This window comes from Capra hircus, chromosome 1, assembly GCF_001704415.2.
Source record: "Capra hircus breed San Clemente chromosome 1, ASM170441v1, whole genome shotgun sequence".
NCBI lineage: Eukaryota > Metazoa > Chordata > Mammalia > Artiodactyla > Bovidae > Capra > Capra hircus.
In genome coordinates this window covers 106,256,425-106,277,487 of record NC_030808.1, presented here as the reverse complement: position 1 = coordinate 106,277,487, position 21,063 = coordinate 106,256,425, and the positions used below count along the sequence as shown (strand labels likewise).

At 40.8% G+C, this 21,063-nt stretch overlaps 2 protein-coding genes across 2 annotated transcripts in view; both read left to right on the top strand.

The window, feature by feature from the left end:
• The window catches only part of PPM1L (protein phosphatase, Mg2+/Mn2+ dependent 1L), a 330,246-nt gene continuing 313,396 nt past the window's right edge, over positions 4,214-21,063 (top strand). The window contains exon 1 of the mRNA XM_005675377.3: positions 4,214-5,386. Within this exon, the coding sequence (XP_005675434.1) occupies positions 4,988-5,386 (399 nt within the window). The 5' untranslated portion in view covers positions 4,214-4,987. The remainder of the gene's footprint in view (positions 5,387-21,063) is intronic.
• Positions 6,193-21,063, top strand: part of LOC108636207 (39S ribosomal protein L37, mitochondrial-like) — a 214,585-nt gene continuing 199,714 nt past the window's right edge. Inside the window, exon 1 of the mRNA XM_018049239.1 lies at positions 6,193-6,312. Coding sequence (XP_017904728.1) covers positions 6,193-6,312 — 120 coding nt within the window. The remainder of the gene's footprint in view (positions 6,313-21,063) is intronic.

Below are 21,063 nucleotides of genomic sequence, written 5' to 3'. Positions count from 1 at the left end.
GGACTGTATATAAGTAAGATACCTTTATAAAGCTCAAAATCAAGCAAAACTAAAATATATATTATTTGAGGTACAGACAAGGGGATGATAAAACACAAAGTTCAGGCTAGTGGCTAGCTACCTGTAGAGGACAGGCAGGGAGGTAGGATAGGGAAAGAGCTTGTTATGTTGGTCAAAGACTGGTCAGTTTTTTAGGTCAGATTTATGCGTATAGTACTCGTGGTTGTGCTTCATAACTATATTTTCACCTACTTGTTGACTTAAAAAAATGCACAATGTGAGAGCTGCAAAATAAGTTTTATTTGGCGCAAAATGAGGATGGCAGCCTGGGAGACAGCAGCTCAGGTAGCTCTGAGAAACTGTTCTAAAGAGATAGGGAGGAAAGTCAGCATATATGCGGTTTTGGTGAAGGGGGAATATATGCATTCAAGCATGTATTTTTTCCAGAAGGTTTCTGCTAATCTCATGATGCTTTCTGCTAGTCACAAGGAACAGTCATCACCATGAAGGATTTTAGTGCTTTTCTAGATAAGAGGAGATACAAGAATTGGGGTCATAAAATTGGCTCCTTAAAATATCTAACTATCTGAATTCCTGTCCTGGCAGTCACCCCCAACCCCAGCTCCTTTCAGGGGGTGCTGAGGGTCAGCAGCTGAGCAGCACATGAGCTAATCCTTGTAGAAGTAGATGGTAAGTGCCGATTTATAGCTGACACACTCTTTTGTATGTCTAGTTTAAAAGGTTATACATATATAGATGCATATTGATGAAATAATAGTAAGAGCGTCCTTAATACTCTGTATATATTTATATGCATATGGCAGGAATAATTTAAGAATACAAATCAAACTGATAACTGGGAAATTTTGAAATGTGTGGAGAATTTCTCTGTCTATAAATGTTTCATTTAAATTTGATCTCAGAAAATTTCCATTACATCCTTCTGTTCAGAGGCTTAGCTGATATATTTGATTTTTATAATTTTGTAATAGGTGGCAAAAACAAAAAGATATAAGGACATCATGAATCAACATAACATTAGGAAATAGATTTATCAAGCTCTGTTTTAAAGAATTCTTAAACATAAGAGCTGCAACTCTTTTTTTTTCCCTCTGAGAATACACCATATTTTATGTTTTTTATAAACTTGCAAGGTTGACATGAGTTAATTGCACAGTTGAAAATGATATTTATCTGGGACCAATTTATCACTATTATTGTATCTCATGAAAGCCTAGGTTGCAATTAGCTTTCTGTTCATTACCATGTCACTTTAATGGTGAAGTATTTGTATAATGTATGTACTATGGTACTCTTCTTCTCTGTGAAATTCAGATAGCATTTTACTTTAGCAACAAAATTTGAGACTTCTACACTAAGACAAAGGAAAGTTTTCTTGCATTTGTGTTCTGCCCCACAAATATTCTTGATGGGTGAAGTAAATACTCCTAGTGCAGTGCTTATCCTGAACGTTTAAGACAGAATTGTGGAAAAAGAACCTGTGTATTCTTTTTGAGATTTCTGTAACAGAGATCTATAGAAGTGTTACTAGAGAAGTATAAAAATTAGACTAATCATCTCAGTGTCATTGAGCAATCAGTGGATACTGATTGTCAGGGTACTGAATTGGTGGTCAGAAGAACTGAGTTTGAGTTTCCAGTTTCATATTTGCTCAATTGTGATATTTATTTAATATCTTTGTGCCTCACCTTCCTTGTATTTATAAACAGAGATAGTAGCTCTTCTATCTTCTTCATGGAATTGTTATGAGAATGGCAATAAGTTGATACACATTAAAAATCTTTATAATCTCAAGTAATAAGCTAAAGTTTGTCACTAGAGAAAGGTCTTATTTATTTTGCATATACATTAAAGCTCACAGGGGGAGGGATAAATTGAGGGATTGGGGTATATGTGTACACACCATGTGTGCTTAGTCGCTCAGTTGTATCTGACTCTTTGCGACCCTATGGACTGTAGCCCCCCCCCAGGCTCTTCTGTCCATGGGGATCTCCAGGCTAGAATACTGGAGGGGGATGCCATGCCTTCCACCAGGGGATCTTCCCAACCACTATATATAAAGTAGATAACTAAAAAAGACCCACTGTATAGCACAGGGAACTCTACTCAATACTCTGTGACAACCTGTATGAGAGAAGAATCTTAAAAAGAGTGGATAGATGTATATGTATAACTGATTCAATTTGTTGTACACCTGAAACTAACACAACTTATCAGCTATATACCAATAAAAATTTTAAATACATAAATTTCAAATAATAATTTTCTAAAGTTTCTCAGATCTGTCATACAATAAACAATGGCTTTATAAAGATTTAAAAAATTCACAGGAAAGTAACAAAACGCTTACTTAGGGCATTTAAAAAATCACTCTGTAAACTAGATTAATTTCTTAATAGAAATAAGAAAATGCCCTTAGGGTCCACTTGAAAAATCCTTTTATTGATTTACACACAAATGAACGCATACATGAACTACGGAGATGTAAATGTCATAGAAAACCTCCACAGAACCTGCAGGATATCCACATTTGTAATCAAGTCAAATCCGCCTTTTGTTATCTAACCTCCAGAGAGACCAGTACAGTCCTTTCTCTTTGTTTAGGTATGCCTCTCATGAATGTCTGCTGCTGTCATTAATGCAGTAATGTTATGGACAGGTTGGATGCACCCCTAGGTTTGGAATTTTTTTCCCTGGTACCTGTTTTGACTTGTAGTTTTGAAGTCTTGATCAACTTACCTGCAAGTTGCCTTTGCCACAGAGAAATAGATTCATGTACAGAGAGACTGATAATGCACCCTAAATCCATTTGCTAATTTACAGCAAGAAATATTATAAACTTATCTTCATTATAACACTAATGTATTACCTTTGCCTTATAGTTCCTGAAGGCTTTTGAATTCATTACCTCACTTTCGAATTTTATGATTTATGACTTTTGAACACAATGATCTCATTCATTTCTACTTATTTTCTCTATTTATCATGTGGAAAATACCATAAAGTGCAAATTAGAACAGAAGACCAAATCTGAGCTGTCAAAAATAGAACAATGGTAACAATTATTCTCATTTCCTTCCTTTTCTATGCATATGTATATAATTGAGATCATGTTGTATATATCATTGAAATGTCAAAGTTTCCTTTTTTTCTGGTTAAGATGGCAATCTATGCCATTTGTAAAATCGTTGGAAAAGTTGTAGAAAGCAGACACAAGTTCAAATCAGAAAAAGAAAACCACATACAATTTACTACTGTAGTTAATCATCGTTAACATTTTGTTGTATTTTCCTCCTCTTATTTTTTTAAAACGTAATCGGGATCACTGTAAGTCAGGAGTGCTTGCGTAGACAGCCTCTGGCTGGGTTGGGAATCAGACAGCTTCTATTCTCAAGCGGACTGGAAGCTGCAGATCAGCACTCGTCTTCCTGGACAGGGGTAGCAACACAATATTTTCTTTTAAGGCTTCCTTCTTTCCGTATTCTAGCTGACTCTGTGTCTCTTTGTGGAAGGGTTGCGACCCCGGAAAGGCCTTCACGGCTAAGTCCCCACTCCAGGGGCTGCGGCTCGCAGAGGGGCCAGTCCATCCTCAACTCTCCCCAGGTTATTATCAGAACGCACTCCCACGTGGCTCTGAGTCCTCATATCTTGCTGTTTTCTATCTTTTCTCGTCGAGAGAAGCCTTTCAGGTCCGACGATCTCTCTCAGACTCTCGGGGGACCCTGGTAGGCCTCTGTCACAAAAAACCAAGGGTCCGAGACGCTCTGCCTTGCTTTGCGAGCAAGAAGTGCGTCCCTTCTCGCTTGCCTTATGCCTGGCAAGGAGGGGACCGCACTACCATGCCTCCAGCCGGAGGGGGGGGACGCTCAAGTGCGACCCTCTGCTTTCCAGCCGGTAGCCGTGGCTCCCAGAAAACCACCGATCAGACCACCAGGGTCAGTTTTATGTTGTCCTGAGAGCTCGCACAGGAGGCACACAAGACCATCCACTCGAGCTCCGCTGCAGACGCACCCCTTCCCTCCCCTTCGGTTCGTCCGGACCTCCGGCAGCTGCAAGCGCGCCAGCCGCGGCTGAGCGGCCTCGGCCTTTGACAGCTCGGCGCGAGCACCTCCAGGCCTCTAGTCCCGGCTCAGGGGGAGGAGCGAGGCGGGGCGGGGCGAGCGCGCGCGGGGCGGGGCGAGCGCGAGCGGCGGCGACAGGAGGGAGCGCGCGAGCTGTGCCGATCGGAGCTGGGAGGTGCTGGGGAAAGGCAGGCAGAGCCCGGCCGGCTGCCTGCGGCTCCGCGCCGTTCTTGCTGCGTCCCCGGCTCCAGGTACCCCCGCCTCTGCCCAGGCTCCAGCAAAAGTTTTATTCTCTGAGGCACCCTCCTGGCGTGTCTGAAGGACTCGGAGCGATTGGCCCGCTGTGCGCTCCCCTGCGGCGGTGACCAAGGGGACGTGCATCCCTCGCCCGCGGGGCTCTGGTGCCTCGCGCTTCCTCACCTGCAGATCGCTCCCGGGAGCGGCGAGGGGCCCCAGCCGAGGGGCCGCGCGGGCGCCGGCGCCCAGAAACTCTCCAGCCCACCGCCGCAGACCCGCCCGGTTCAACTTAAACTTGATTTCTCTCGTCCAGCCCCGGCACCCGCGACTGCTCTGCCACCGCTGGCGTCTCGGCCGCCGCAACCGCCGCCTCACAAAGGGGCGTAGGGAGGGGTAGCAGGCGGCGGGCACCGGCGCCGGTACGCAAGGCGCTAGCCTTCGGGCCGCCGAGGCCGGGAGACAAAAAGGAAACTGCCTCTGTTCGCCGGACCGGCTCGGAGCTGCCCGATCGTTCGCCTCCCTCCCGGCTCCGTGAGCCTCCTCCCCCCCGCCTACCCTCGGCTGCTGCTCCGCCTCCCTCCCCGCGGGCTGTCCCCGCAGTGCTCCGGGACCCAGCCAGCCTTCGGGGCGCGCGTCGCTGCTGGTGGTTGGGGCTCTAGCGATAATAAATGATAGAGGATACAATGACTTTGCTATCTCTCCTGGGTCGCATCATGCGCTACTTCTTGCTGAGACCCGAGACGCTCTTCCTGCTGTGCATCAGCCTGGCGCTGTGGAGTTACTTCTTCCACACGGACGAGGTGAAGACCATCGTCAAATCCAGCCGGGACGCCGTGAAGATGGTGAAGGGCAAGGTGGCCGAGATCATGCAGAACGATCGACTAGGGGGGCTCGACGTGCTGGAGGCTGAGTTCTCCAAGACCTGGGAGTTCAAGAGCCACAATGTGGCGGTGTATTCCATCCAGGGTCGGAGAGACCACATGGAGGACCGTTTCGAAGTTCTTACGGACCTAGCCAACAAGACGCACCCCTCTATCTTCGGGATCTTCGACGGGCACGGGGGCGAGGTAGGAATTCTCTGAGACTTTGTTTGAGTGTGTGTGTGTGTGTGTGTGTGTGTGTGTGTGTGTGTCTGTATGTGAACTACAGGACGTTGTGTGCGCAGCTGGTAGGACTGGGTGCGAGGGGCGTGGTGATGACCTACCTGGTGGTGGGTTGGACAGAGCCACTAGTTCCAAATGTGACCAAGTTGTCAAAAACACTTCCAGATCCAGATCTTTTGTACAGAGGGTCCTATGCGGGGGAGGGAGGGTCATCTATAACCTATTTCGTGCCTCATAATTTATGAAGTTTTTCAAGGCCAGAACGCAGCAAATGACTGTGCTAGTTTTTCTGGGAGAGTTAATGGTTTCTACTGTCAACTTTGGTCCAGGGCCTCAGCGCCCCTGTTATGTTGGGTTGGAACCCGAAGTAGGCACAAAGAAGGAATAAAGTATCTTTGATTTTCGTTAGGAAAAATATAACATCTGCAGATACGAGTCAGTGAGTGCTTAGTGAGGACGGAGGAAGCTGTGATTCCTTTCCATCTCCTTCCAGAGGAGAAACCCGAGGGGGCAGCGCTGGGCTCCTTCCCAATTCCATTAACTTTGCATGTGCAGTCCGGCCACTTGACAGCAGCGCTTAGCTTGCCGGCCGCTTTTAGCGGGATCGAGGCGCTGGACCTAGGTCCCTCTGGCCTTAGAAGAGGTGGCAAACCCCGCAGAGGTAGCGGTGCCCAGATTTCACCACTGCGAAATTCCCCTAGCCAGCGTGGGACGGAGACGTCTCCCTGCTTCTAAATTCTTTTATTCGGGGGTTCATGCAGGAGCAAGAGATGACGTTAGAGGTTCAGGTCCCTCTCCAGAATTTCTGCGGCATCCTGATTGCTTGCCCGGGCTTAGATTTCCTGGAGGTCGGAGCGAGAATTGGCATTGTTCCTTGGGCAACGGCCCAGGTGAAGTGAGTGGTAAACGTCGTTCAGCCACCCCATCTCTAAATCTGGCAGTTTGGAATGGAGTTTCATTGCTGCACACTTTTTTTTTTTTTAAAGCGTACTTTCTTACTCATATCCCCGCCCCTCCCCGCCACATTTGCTACTCCTTCATCACTCCCTTCCACCCCATACTCCCATCCAATCCTCCCCTCATTCTCGTCTTGGAGCTTATGGTCTCTGGGTGGGCTGTAGCGGGAATTCTCTTTTAAGCTTGTTCTTCCTGGTGGCTCAGATGGTAAAGCTTCTGTCTACAATGCAGGAGACCTGGGTTCAATCCCTGGGTCGGGAAGATTCCCTGGAGAAGGAAATGGCAACCCACTCCAGTATTCTTGCCTAGAAAATCCCATGGATGGAGGAGCCTGGTGCAGGCTACTGTCCATGGGGTCGCAAAGAGTCGGACACGACTGAGCGACTTCATCTCACCTTGTTTTTGGTGAACACTGAGAGAGCTCTCAATTGGTTGTCTCTTTTGGTACCAAGTCACTTCAGCCAACACTCTGCTAATCTTTACAACATACTGCATCTACCTGCCTGGTAGAACCAACTTTGCCAGGAATGACAACTTACTAATAGTTGGAAAGTTTATTTGGTAGAGCTGAAATAAATTTTTGCGATTTTTCATCCACCCTAGCCCTTTCTGTCGGAGAAGGCAATGGCACCCCACTGCAGTACTCTTGCCTGGAAAATCCCATGGACGGAGGAGCCTGGTGGACTGCAGTCCATGGGGTTGAAAAGAGTCGGACACGACTGATCAACTTCACTTTCACTTTTCACTTTCATGCATTGGAGAAGGAAATGGCAACCCACTCCAGTGTCCTTGCCTAGAAAATCCCAGGGACGGGGGAGCCTGGTGGGCTGCCGTCTGTGGGGTCTCACAGAGTCCCACACGACTGAAGGGACTTAGCAGCAGCAGCAGCAGCCCTTTCTGTGTTCTGTGTTTCAAAATGAAGTTTTCTCACGGATTGTAATTTTGTAGCCTCGTATATAGTTTGGGGTTCTTTTCCTTTGAGTGGGTGAAAGGTGTGAAGTTAACTGAGGGAAGGGCCAAGATATGAAGTTAATTGAGGGAAGGGCCACTGTGTACTTGGGTAAAAACATATCTGAAGGAGGTTGCCAATATAATGACTGGTATGTTTCCTGGTTTGAGTCAGAATGTCTATATTTTCATTTTATGTCTTAAAAAAATATTTTACATTTATTTGTTTTAATTGAAGGATAATTGCTTTATAGAATTTTGTTGGTTTCTGCCAAACATCAACATGAATCAGCCATAGGTATACATATGTCCCCTCCTTCTTGAGCCTCCCTCCCACCTACTTTCCCATCCCACCCCTCTAGGTAGTTACAGAGCCCTGGTTGGAGTTCCCTGAGTCATACAGCAAATTCCTGTTGGCTATCTATTTTACATATGGTAATGTAGGTTTCCACTGTGCCTCGATTCTTATAAATCATTTAATAAAGATTATGTTTATTACATACTTTTACATTAAAATTGTTGGCAGGTCTGATTCTTGTCTTAGAAAGTACAGTTTTATTACTTTAAAGGTCTAGATGTAGTATTAATGTTGTGAAACTCTGGGCTGTGCTTGTCTGGGTGTGCTGGATTGTTATGTTTTGAACATGTAAGTGAATGGGGTGTTTAAAACTTTTCTTCCAAGTTGATATTCTAAAACTTAAATGTTGAAGACTCCAACAGATTTCAGGTTGAAAAATTCAGTATTACCTTCTGGTAGATGTATCAGTCAGAAAAGGGCCATAATAAATGCTTCTATTTAATTGGAAGTATTTTACCTGTATAAGGCTTTTCATTAAATTTTTAAATAATAAAGGAGATCATCGTTAGCCAGACTATGAAATGAGTTTCATTGTGCCTTCCATTAAAAAGTTTGCTGTTTGCAAAATAATAAGTATTATCAGTACACTGAAAAATAGAAAAATTGTTCTCTGTATGACATTGTACAGACTGTAGCCAGTTCATTCATTTTGGCTTTGTTTTAGGACAAAATAAATTTATAAAAAGGAGCTATTTAATTGCTATTGGGAATGTGATGGCAAATAATATTAGGTAGCTTCTCTCTTGCTTCTTTCGTTCAAAGAAAATCCCACCATCGAAATCTTATCTTTTGTGTGGTTTAACGCCTTTAATATTCACCAGAGGAGGGTGCCACTGTTTGATTTTGGTATGGTTGATAGTTATCACCTTTCAGAAAAGAGGAAGCTTTTTCTGAACTCTGTGTATATAACTATGTGTTGTCTGTAGTGTAGTATGGAAGATAAATGAGGAATTTAATTTATTTATAATAATTCAGACTAATAAAATAGGCTACTAAAAATCAGGACCCATCTTCAATGGTAGTGCTTTTAGATATAGAAAGAACCTCAGCCACCTTGTATATCTATTTCATTCTGCTTTTTAGATGGTATGTTTACTGATGGCAGGAGAAGCTGTGACTTTCCTAAGATTGCGCGGCTTATTCAAGGCCTTTAGTTTGATAATCTTTATATTAAACCAGTGGATAAATTTATTTGCATATTTACCTAGGTAAATAGATATCACATTAGGGATACACTGATGAATGAGATACAATTCCTTTCCTCAAAGAGTTTCAGTTTGGTGAGAGAGAGAGACCTGTATACCAGGAATTATGGTGTGCTTGAGGTTATAGTTAGGGTCTTATCGGAACATTGTCATTTTAGTCAAATTGAGAGGTCAGAGGCCCTGGGAAAGACATCTTGAAGCTTCTTTTACTGCAAGGTTAAATGTATAGGTTTTCAGTCCACACTTTGCTTTAAACTGTCTGTGACCTCGGGCAAGTTTGCTTAAGCAACTTTATTTGGGAAGTTTTAGTCTGAAAAATATGGATAATAATGCATGTGAGGTTCACCTTCATTAGTTGTTTAATAGCCTATCTAGAAAAATACTTGATGGCTAGAAGGATGTGGAAGAAGAAAGCTTAGAGACAAAGAAGTCCACAGTATTGGGGCCACAGTATTCAACAGAAGAAAAGAGACTCTACCCATGAAAGCTACAACTTTGATCACTAGAAAGTTGTATATTGGATATAGATTAGGTATGTACCAAACTCTCTAGCACTGCTTGTTCTAACTTTTGGTGAACCAATTATTTATTTAGAATTTCAGGTATCCTAGCATTGGGGAAGTAGCATCCTGACTTCAGGTGAAAATTTTCTGATGAGTAAAAAGGAATATTCTTTATGATTAATTGGTAAATTGGTATTCTGATTTGTACTTTAGCCTCTTATGAGTTAAGTTAACATGAGTTAGTTCTCTTGAGTCTATTCACTATTTATTTTTGACAAAGCTATGTCTCTGGACTTGTTATGCTGAGGACCAGACCCAGAATGGCTGTGGCTCCTAGATGGATGCTATCGTAATGAGCCATGTTTTTTTTTTTTTTTTTCCAAGAGTTTCTATAGGTCAGCTTCCTCACTTGATGCCCTTGGGCCCTTGAGACATTCTGACCACCATACTATGGGTAGATGGTTGACTCTATGTGTGTGTGTCTAAAGTCAAGGCAATGAATGTTTTGCTGTACAATGCAAATTAAAGCAACAAAAAGGAAACAATGTGTAGATTGTATCAACTAATGTGGAAAGGTTATTTTAAGATTATAAAATACTGTTTATCTAGGAAAATTGTTTTTGGCACTTATCTGTAATTTTTATTCACAGGCAAAAGATGTTTTTTGTTTTTAAACTTTTTATATTAATGAAGAAATACCACCGATCCTTTGAGGCACTTTTTTCAATATTCATGGCTGAAACTATGTAGAAGAATAATTGTTATGTACTCTGTATGCTTATGGGCATTACTGTATTCAAAGTCATGTATCATTGTATCATACAATTAACACACAATTTGGCCAGTGGTTTAAGCTTAGAGTTCCACACATGACTTCAGAGAGAAGCTATATTTCAGATGCTTGTCAGAAGCTATGGTCTTGGGGCTTAGCGCTTCTTAGAAGCTCAGAAGAAAAACAGCTTATGAAGGGTTGCCTGAAGAATATATACAGTCTGGTTCTTTAGATCAGTGGTTCTTAACTTTTCTTAAGTCATGCTTCTCTTTGAAGATGTTATGAAACTATAGACATATCCCCCAGAAAAATGTACATGAGCATCAAGTTTTGTTTATAATTTCAAAGAGAATTGGATGCCTGAAACCTCTGGATTTTAGGTTTAGTCTAGATAGAATAAAATCTGTTTCTGATAGATCTAGACCTGCAGGGAGCAGTGTACCTCGGGTGCCCTTATCACCTTCTTCTCTGTCATTTTGTATTTACTGATGCGTGTGCTGGCATTTGCCTGTGAGGATTAGTGTGAAGGATGGTCTTCCAAAATGCTTTGACAGATCAACTGCAGGATGTCACTGAGGACTTTGTTACATTAGATGGTTTTCTCTTGATAAGGACCAAGGGAGGGAGAGTTCACTGAGAGCCTTTTGTTTTTATCGTAAGGATGCTGAATCATGATTGGGTTATCTTGTGTTTGTTGGCTGCCAGAAGTGTTAGAGCCAAACCCCTGACCTACCTCTAGCAAGAGTGGAGAATTTTATTAATTTGGTACATCAGCTGAGGCTTACTCCGAGGAAACTTTATATTTCCTACGTTTACTTTTCTTCTGTCCCATTTTTCTCTTTCTCCTTTTAGATATGCCAGTTTATCTTGTGGTATATGTGTTTATGTGTTTCATTAGATATTTCTGAAATAAGACATAGTAGTTCCAAATAAATAAATTATAAGTGGCACAAAGAATGATCTGCTTTTCAGACATTACTGCTGCTGTTAGTAAATGTTGGACTCCCACATTATTGACATGCTAGAAGCCTGTAGATTTAGTGTGGGCAAATGACTTATGGTTTAAGAGAAAATTCAGATTGTTTTGGCTTTTAATGACACATTAACCTTTCCGCCCCCAAAGAGGGAGGCACTTTCCCTTTAATAATCCACCCCTGTCCTGTGCTCAGTGGCTGTTTGTAGGTGAATGTAAGATCCTGACTGCTGACTTTGTTGCATCTTCTGAACAGATTGTTTAGAAATTCAGTTTAATTAAACATGCATTTTCTGTAGTCTGTGGCTTGTGGCAAACAAGAGTTCTGTTCTCTGTGATTCTATAGTCAGTGCATTCGCTGCCCTCAGGGAGCATTCCATCTACTTGAAGAGATATGTTTTTTTAAAGAACTAGCAGAACTACAAGATGCAGTTGGACCACCTGCAAGAGTGCTGGCCTGACTAAGGGAGCTTGGGGAGTCCTGGAAAATTTTGTAAAGGAACTGACATTTGACTGTATCTTCCCATTTTAGTGCACAGAGACTGGGTGGAGGGAGAATGAAAAGATAACATTACAGGTGAAAGAAAAAAGTGTGAAAGTGGTATAGACATAAAATGCAGGCACAGTAGAAGAAAGGCAGGTGGCTCTATTTGTTTAGAGCAGGCTTTCCCCATCTGCTGCGATCTAGAAGCCCACACATTTTCTTCTTTATTTAAATACCTTCTATTTTATGATATACTTTATATTGCTTTTTAGATCATCTGTTTTTTAAAGTTAAGTATATTTGTTTAAAAAAGAAACTTCATATCAGCGCTGTGAGTGGAAAACCCAGAAAACGAAATTCTTGGCCTCCAACCTGCTCATAAGCTGTCTCCATCTTGATGGAGTAGAGTGATTCTGAAACAAGCTCTTCTCTTAGTCTCTGGTTACCTCTGGAGTCCTTCTGTCCCCCTCCCCTTGCTTTTTATGAGCAGAAAGGTGGCTTTTAAAGTTTAGTTGTTGGCCACAATTTGAAGTGAGGCAGGCTGCTTGTTCCCTTTTCAGGTGGAAGGTGCCTCTGGTGAGGCCACTCTGTGAGGAGCCTTGATTTGGAACAGCTTTCTGACTCATGCGACAGATAAGATTTCATGTGTAGCATCCCTCCATGGGGAACCCAGAATAATAGGCAGTTTACAGCGTTCTAGCGGAAATTCCATCCCTGTTTCTATTGCAGTTAAGTGAGGAGATATTATAGGAATAAGCCTGAATCCTTTCTAGCTTAGTTTAAAAAGTAAGTAGTTCATCAGTTTTGGTACTTGAGCCATTATTGGTCACAAATTGTGATTACTTACAATGACAAGATACACAATGACAGCTGTGCTGGGGCTCGCGGTTGAGGAGTCTTCGCCTGGACTTTGTGGTTTAAACAGGTGAGGAGCTGGAGATGCTGCTGGAGCTGCTGTCAGCCCTGACACTGAAAGTCACACTGAGGAGCCTGGGTCATGTGCTGTGGATAATGGAGAACCGTAGATATTTTTGAGCAAAGGAATGGCTTTTAAATCCGCGGTTTCCTAATCCCTCTAATCTATATATAGAGGATTGATTGGAGAAGGAAATGGCAACCCACTACAGTATTCTTGCCTGGAGCATCCCCATGGACAGAGAAGCCTGGCGGGTTATAGTACATGGGATTGCAAAGAGTCAGACATGACTTAGCAACTAAACCGCAATGAAGAAATAAGATGGAAAGGGTGTGTGTGTGTGGCGGGTGGTGTCAGTTGAGGAAGACTGGGCCAGAGGAGAGAAGAGGAAACCCTGGGGTGTGGGTCCTTGCTGAAGAGGGGGAAAGATGAACTGGAGACCCTCTGAAGTAGCGAGGCTGCTGCCAGCGTACCCAGTGTGGCACCATTGACATGAGAGATGGCAGCTGATAGAAGAGAAAATTTGGGCAATAGTGAGAATAGTGTGACTTTGCCTATAAATTTTTTTTGGTTATCTTTAGACATTTTCTGAGATTCATAAAATGTTTGTTGACTGTTTAGCACCCCAATTTGTAAAACGTTATTTCTGTCATACCTTATCTAAACGGACACATTTTAAAACAGTGAAAATAGGCATTATATATAATATCAGATTTATTCAAGTAGAAAAGCACTTATTACTGTTTTACTTTTGTTACTAGGAATAATTTAGGTTTTATTATGAGGTATAGCTTTTCTAAGACTAAAAAACAACAGGATATCTTTATATATCATAAATGATTTCATTTCACTGACACTTATTTTAAATTTAAAAGTATGTATATCATCCAGTCTCAGATGAAAATGTTTCCCAGGCTCTATCCAGTTTAAATGTAAGCACATAATTCAATAGGGACTCAGATTTTTAAAAAGTAATATTTTAATTTGGATGTTAATATTTGAAGCATTTGTTTTAGTCTTAATTTCTATTTTGATTTTGAACTACTTCAGTAATATATTTTTGTGGTTTAATTTTTATTACCATTTTAATAGTTCTATTTAATAAATATTAAAGTAAATCAGCAAATTAAACATATTTAAAAATAATTTAAAAATTATAAAAGTAGTATGACTACATGATTGTATAGAAAAAAACATCACTCCAAATTTCATTATTCTGTCACATTCACTATTATGATTTTGGTGTATTACTTGCTCATCTTTTTTTATATGTTTTTAAAATATTATTTTACATTGTTATAATGATATACATATAGTTTTAAATCTTGGCTTTTTTCCCACTTTGTATAGACTCAGTTATTTTGCTCCACAATTCTTTGTTATATTTCCAATGTAGTTTTTAGTGATAGAGTAATACTTTACTGGATATTTGATGAATTACTTAATTGCTTCCTTATTGGTATACATTTAGATTCCTCTGACTTTTCACCATTATAAACAGTAAATATGGTTGTAATAAGTATTGTTGTGCTTTTACTGTAGTTTGGGTTATTTCTCCAGGGTGGATTTCTAGAAGTGGGATTTCTGGATCAGAGAAGAAGTGAAGAAACCAGTATTCATGGTAATAATAATAATAATAATGGTTGACAGTTATTGAATGTATATAATATTCCAGGGAGTATTTAAAGTACTTTATGAAAGTGACAGTGTTAGTTGCTCAGTCCTGTCTGACTCTCTGCAACCTGAGTCCTCCTGTAGTCCTCCAGGTTCCTCTGTCTGTGGGATTTTCGAGGCAAGAATACTGGAGTGGGTAGCTATTCCTTTCTCCAGGGGATCTTCCTGACACAGGGATTGAACCCCAGTCTCCTGCATTGCAGGCAGATTCTTTACCATCTGAGTCACTAGGGAAGCCTAAGTACTTTATATATATTATCAAGTTTTAATGATCATGACACTTTTTTGAGGTAGGTACTGTGTTATCTACATACATAAGTAGAAATTAAGGCTCTGAGAGGTTAAGTAATTTGCCCAAGGACTGTCCACAGCTCCTAAGTGGTGAAACTAGGATTTGAAACTGGAATTCAAACTTAGAGCTTTTACCTCCAAAGCCTGTGCTGTCAGTTTCCAGTTGAAGCTCTACAAATCTTAAATTTGGGCGATAAAGTTCAGATAGCATTGTTAGGGGGACACTGCCTGGTTTTCTCATGTTGGTAAGAGATGGAGTTTATTTGAAGATTGTGTCCCTGTGTCCCGTGACATGTTGCTTTTGAAAACTCTATGCTGGTACCTTGGTAGGTAGATTTTATAATTACCTGGGAAAGTCCTGAAGTTAAAGAAATTAGGGGTCAGAAGTCAGAGCAGGTGGTGACTCACGTTAGTCTTTCTCAGCTATTCCCCTTCTTTGCTGGCAGAATCTCTGTCCCACTACAGAGAATCCCTAACATTTTTGCCTCTTAGCTTATGAAAGGCCTCTGGAAGCATTCTCAACAAGTAACAATGATTTATATTTTATTTTATTCTAAAGTACCAAAGGTTTGAATTTAGAATAAGTATATAGGTTTATGTGTGTATATATTTGCATAATTTCTCTTTTATACTCTTTTATACTGAAGCACAGTTATTTTTTTTAGAGGACCAATAACTTCCTAATATGTAAATGATTGTTAATTTTAAAGAGCAAAGTAGCATCTTTTCATTTGTTTTTAATACTGAGTTGGTATGTATAGTTTGAGTAGGTGCTAAGTCTTACGTTTCCATCCCAGAAGGCTCCCTAAAACTTTGTTCTCTTAGTTGGCCTTATTTCAAGCCAAGTCTTTGTGATAGATATAATCTGTTTTTAATATAAATCTTCAAAGGCAAAGTTTAAGTAAACAAAGAAAGATAAAGATAAAGATAAGAGTGGCTCTGTAGTCCCCTTATAGCTTTCTTTTATAGTTATAGGCCCTCCCTTGAAAAGTTCAAAGCATTTAAAGTAAATATTCATATAGAGAGAAACCATGCATTCTGATATGTTGATACTTTCAATAAAGTTGAGGTCTGTACTTTGAGATACTATGCTTAGAAAGTGAAAATATGATACTTTACATCTAAAAAATAAATCTATAAAAGTCTCACTTGTTTGGTCTCTCTGGGGAAATTTTTCCCCCTTTCTCTGCTTAGTGAGAATGGGACCCAATTTAATGGAACTTCAGCAGCCTCCAATTTTTTAAGAATGAGGGAGGGCTTTGGTAGTTGAGTCTGTTAAGGAAAGAATGAGACTTACTTTCCTCCATTCCTAGAAGACAAGGAAGTTCCTGTCAGCTACTGCAGATGGACCACCCAAAGGTAAGTTCGGTGCCATTGTGTATAATTGTGTAAGATGTAAACTGTATAATGATGCCAGGTAGAGAGACACCCTTTTCTTTGTGTACAGTGGAACTGTTTCCCAAGCTAGGTAAATGTGGGCCTGTAATCACCTTAGAAAGCATGCCTTTTAAAAATTTCTATAAAAGTCACCATAAAAATAGGCTAGTCTTCTGAGACTCACATTCTTTACCATACCATCCATCCTTGTTTTGCTCCTGTGTGAGCAGGTGACAGATAATCTGTATGTCTTAGTTTGCTAAGCCAAGACCAGTTATTCACTGCACATTATGCCAGCAAACTTTATGACCTCCCTGGAGAAGTAAACACTTATTTGCGTTTGCTTTTCAGAGTTATTGGTCATTATAAATGTGAATGGGGATTTAATGCCCTATAGCTATAAATCTTAAATATTTCAAATGGTGTTTTTTATAGGACAGTCTATATTTAGCATTAGCGGTAAAGTTTACATCTAAAAACGTTAAGAAATTTTTATTCTCTTCATTATAGAATTGCTAGAGAGTAGAAACTGTTTTATTCTGATACATATATACTGTTCTTTTTAATCTACTGAGTGGTTTGTCTTTTTAATTAAATAGATTAACTCTTAGTTAAATTAGTCACTGACATTTTCTAGCCAGTAAGGCTCTTAACAGACACTGTCAGGATTTTATAGAAATTGAGGCATAGTAGGATTTCGATCATACTGTTTGCCTTTTTGATCCTTAATATGATGAGTTGAATTTGCTGTAAGAACTGATTTGCCTATGTGTATGATAAATATAACTGTCCTAGAATTTGGGATTAGGAAGTTTTTAGTTCTTTTTTATTTTAACTCTCAGATGTTTTTCTAAATTTCTGCTTAGAAGGAAGATAAATTTTCTCTTTAGATAGGCTTGGCAGAGATAGCGAATTGTCATATAATCCAAATATAGTGCCTAAAGCTTCACAGCTACATGGATAATCTATTTTTAAAGACTTTCATCAAGGAGATTTCAAATTGTCCCTGGAGAATTTTTGTCTCTATAATCCTCTCTCAGGAAAATCATCTTTCTATGTGAATTACATTCTGTTGGTTTAAGTGTATTTCTTTTAGTCTGGCCTCAGTGGAGATAATGTAGGATTAGGTTGTTACAGTTCATAAATCAGTAAGATTAAGGTAATCAGAAATCTCCTTCCCCCGTATTAAACAGGTACATCAAATTTATGGAAGAAGTATTCATCTTGGAAAAAGGAGATACAAGATAATTTCAACCAAAGACAGAGTGGTGTTTCCAGATAATCAGTAATACCTCCTCTTTGTTAAAGAGCCAGTTGGGCAATAAAGGAAATGTCCTCTTCCAGGTTTACAGATTGACTGGTTTTGTCTTTCATGTTCATTGTCAGAGACTTAGGCTGCAGCAGAAGTAAATTCAAGCTACACACCTAGCTAGCGCATTATTTGGAAGTTTTTGGTTGTAGGTGGCATAGAACTCAAGTGGAAGCAGCTTAAACTCCAGGTTTATTTATTATCTCATGTAGCAAATGTCCTGGAACTAGGTGTTTCCAAGGTTGGTTGATTCAGTAGATCAGTGACTTCAAGTCTTTGTATAACTACATCCAGAGACGTGAAAAAGAAACTGTACCTGTCCTGCATTCTTAAAGCCTGAGGAAAACCTATCTAGAAACTACCGCTCACATCTCCTAGGCCAGAATTGTTTCCATGGCTCAACTGGGAATGGGCCATGGAAAAACTATCACCATGGTGATGAACTCTGACCCAATATATTTCACCTCAGTTCTGGAGAAGAGCCCAGCCTCCTTTGGAGATCATGGACAGCCTAGGAAGGTGAACAAGGCCTGAGTTTTGTTAGCTAGAAGAAAGGCAAGTGGGAAGGGTTGTTGGTTAGGCCACACACCTGGGAAGAGGGTTCAGAGAAGGTGGCCTGGAACATTTCTTATCTACACATTAGCAACCTCATTGAAGAAGGTTGCTATGAAGTGTGTAACACTGACATGAGGGGAAAAGTTAGAAGACTTTAGAAAAGGGTAAACCATCTTATTCTCAAATTGGCTTTAGGATGGTTTTGCCTGGAAGGAAGCCATGGTTCCAGAGGAATGGGCGAGTGCTGGAGCAGGTGGGCAAGTGCTGGAGCCATCTTACCCTGGTACCTCTGCCGGTTTTGGTGAAGGTTATTCTTTTTTTTTCCCCCTTTGAGATTTCAAAAAAATTCTTGCTCTAATTTCTACAACATGTCTTGTAAGAAAACTGCAGCTGACTGTGGAAGAGTCCCGTATGGAGGGAGTTGGGTCCTAAGTTGGTTTAAAAATATAAGATCATGTATAGCCAAAATGTCTTTGGAACGATAGAGAGATTGGTGTCTATAGAAGACATAGAGAATGGTGTCTGTAAGTTGACTATAGAGAATGGTGTCTCTGATGTTGTACTTCTTATTCTGTAGAGCAGTATCTAGGTATAAATATATAATATCCCCAAGTCAGGTATGTGCTGTGCTGTGGTTAGTTGTGACACCATGGACCATTGCCCACCAGGCTTCTTTGTCCATAGGATTCTCCAGGCAAGAATACTGGAGTGGGTTGCCATTCTCTTCTCCAGGGTAATTCCCGATGCAGGGACTGTACCCAGGTCTCCCACATTGCAGGCTGATTCTTTACCCTCTGAGGCACCAGGGAAGCCCAAATCATGTATAGTATAAAGTATGAGATGGAGAAGGAAATGGCAACCCATTCCAGTATTCTTGCCTGGGAAATCCCATGGACAGAGGAACCTGGTGGGCTGCAGTCTATGGAACTGCAGAGTTGGACATGACTGAAGCGACTAAGCATAAAGTATAGGATGTGCATATAAGATATAGTTTAAGGTGTTTTAAGTGATAAAAAAGAGTATCTTGAATTTGTGTAGATTTGTAAATAGTATCATTTCACTGTACCTTCTGTAAGATAATAGGATAAGAAATTGAAGAACGTTTTGAGATTTTCAAGTGACAACAGGAATTTATTTCCTTTAGAGAGAGAGAGTGTTATATATTTCTGCATGATCACTTTGAGAAAATTTAGTTTCTTAAAGTTTTAAAAATACAAAGCAGAATAAACATCTGTTTTTTTGGAGCCAGGTTGAATTTATCTCGATTATTTTGAAAGTCAGTTTTAGAAGGATAATTATAATGCCATATTGAATACTTTATTTTTAACCTAAGTGCCAGCCATATCTTTGACACCAGATGGAAATACAAAGATGGGTACCCAGCATGGTAATTTGTATTCATTAACACATAGAAGTAGTTTATACTTGCTATTTCTTTTTTCCCTATGGCTGGAGACCTTGGGGGATTTTATTCTCCAGCAATTTCAGAAGAGACCAATCAGGAATTCTGACCTTTCCCACTTTCTTGGTGTCTCTCCTGAGCATCTGATATGGTTGTGCTGTGCTGTGTTCAGCTTGACTCTTTGAGACTGTAGTCTGCCAGGATTCTCTGTCCATGGAATTTTTTCCAGGCAAGAATACTGGAGTGGGTTGCCATGCCCTCCTCCAGGGAGGTCTTCCTGACCCAGGGTTTGAACTGGTGTCTCCTGTGGCTCCTGCCTCGGCAGGTGGATTCTTTAGCACTGCGCTACCTGGGAAATCCCAATCTGATATGGTACTTCAAATCTAAATTCGTTTGATAAATGTCTGGTCCTGGGTTTGTCTAAGAATGAGACTTTTTGAGCAGCAAGGAATTCTTGGAAAGGAAGTTTATATTTTAAATAGCTGTGAGATCCAAGTGGCTGCTGCTGAAGAAATCACATGGGTAAAGAGCTGGGATTCTAACGGGGGCCAGAGAAGCTCTCTACCCTTTCCTGTTAGAGTCAAAGACCATGCTGTGGTTCATGGAGTCACACAGTGATGGAAACTTTTTATTCCCAAAGACTTATGTAATGCAAGTAGTTTAGGCATGAAATAGCACAGATAGGCATGTATTTTGGCAATATCACCTAAATTTGATGGAAGAGCTGTTAGTTTTCTTCTGTCTCTCAAAAGTAGGATAACAGTGGGAGTACCCAACTGATATTTTCACTTTACCTGAGAGAAGTCTCAGCTCTAGCCTTCATGCTGACTGTCTGTTAAAGGAGGTTAGGATATTGACTTTCTTCATTAAAGAAAATTTAACATTGATATATTATTATCTGATACACAGTCCGTATTCCAATTTTGCCAATCATCCCAACTGTTCTCTTTAAAAACAACTTTACGTATGATTGACATACAATAAACTGCATATGTTTAATATATACAATTTGATTAGTTTTAGACTATGTGGGATCACAATAAACTGTGGAAAATTCTGAAAGAGAGGGAGTACCAGACCACTTGACCTGCCTCTTGGGAAACCTGTATGCAAGTCAGGCAGCAACAGTTAGAACTGGACATGGAACAACAGACTGGTTCCAAATAGGAAAAGGAGTACGTCAAGGCTGTATATTGTCACCCTGCTTATTTAACTTATATGCAGAGTACATCATGAGAAATGCTGGGCTGGAGGAAGCACAAGCTAGAATCAAGATTGCCGGGAGAAATATCAATAACCTCAGATATACAGATGACACCACCCTTATGGCAGAAAGTGAAGAGGAACTAAAAAGCCTCTTGATGAAAGTGAAAGTGGAGAGTGAAAAAGTTGGCTTAAAGCTCAACATTCAGAAAACTAAGATCCTGGCATCTGGTCCCATCACTTCATGGGAAATAGATGGGGGAAACAGTGGAAACAGTGGGTGACTTTATTTTTTTGGGCTCCAGAATCACTGCAGATGGTGATTGCAGCCATGAAATCAAAAGATGCTTACTCCTTGGAAGGAAAGTTATGACCAACCTAGATAGCTCAAAAGCAGAGACATTACTTTGCCAACAAAGGTCCATCTAGTCAAGGCTATGGTTTTTCCTGTGGTCATATATGGATGTGAGAGTTGGACTGTGAAGAAAGCTGAGCACCGAAGAATTGATGCTCTTAAACTGTGGTGTTGGAGAAGACTCTTGAGAGTCCCTTGGACTGCAAGGAGATCCAACCAGTCCATCCTAAAGGAGATGAGTCCTAGGTGTTCATTGGAAGGACTGATGTTGAAGCTGAAACTCCAGTACTTTGGCCACCTGTTGTGAAGAGCTGACTCATTTGAAAAGACCCTGATACTGGGAGGGATTGGGGGCAGGA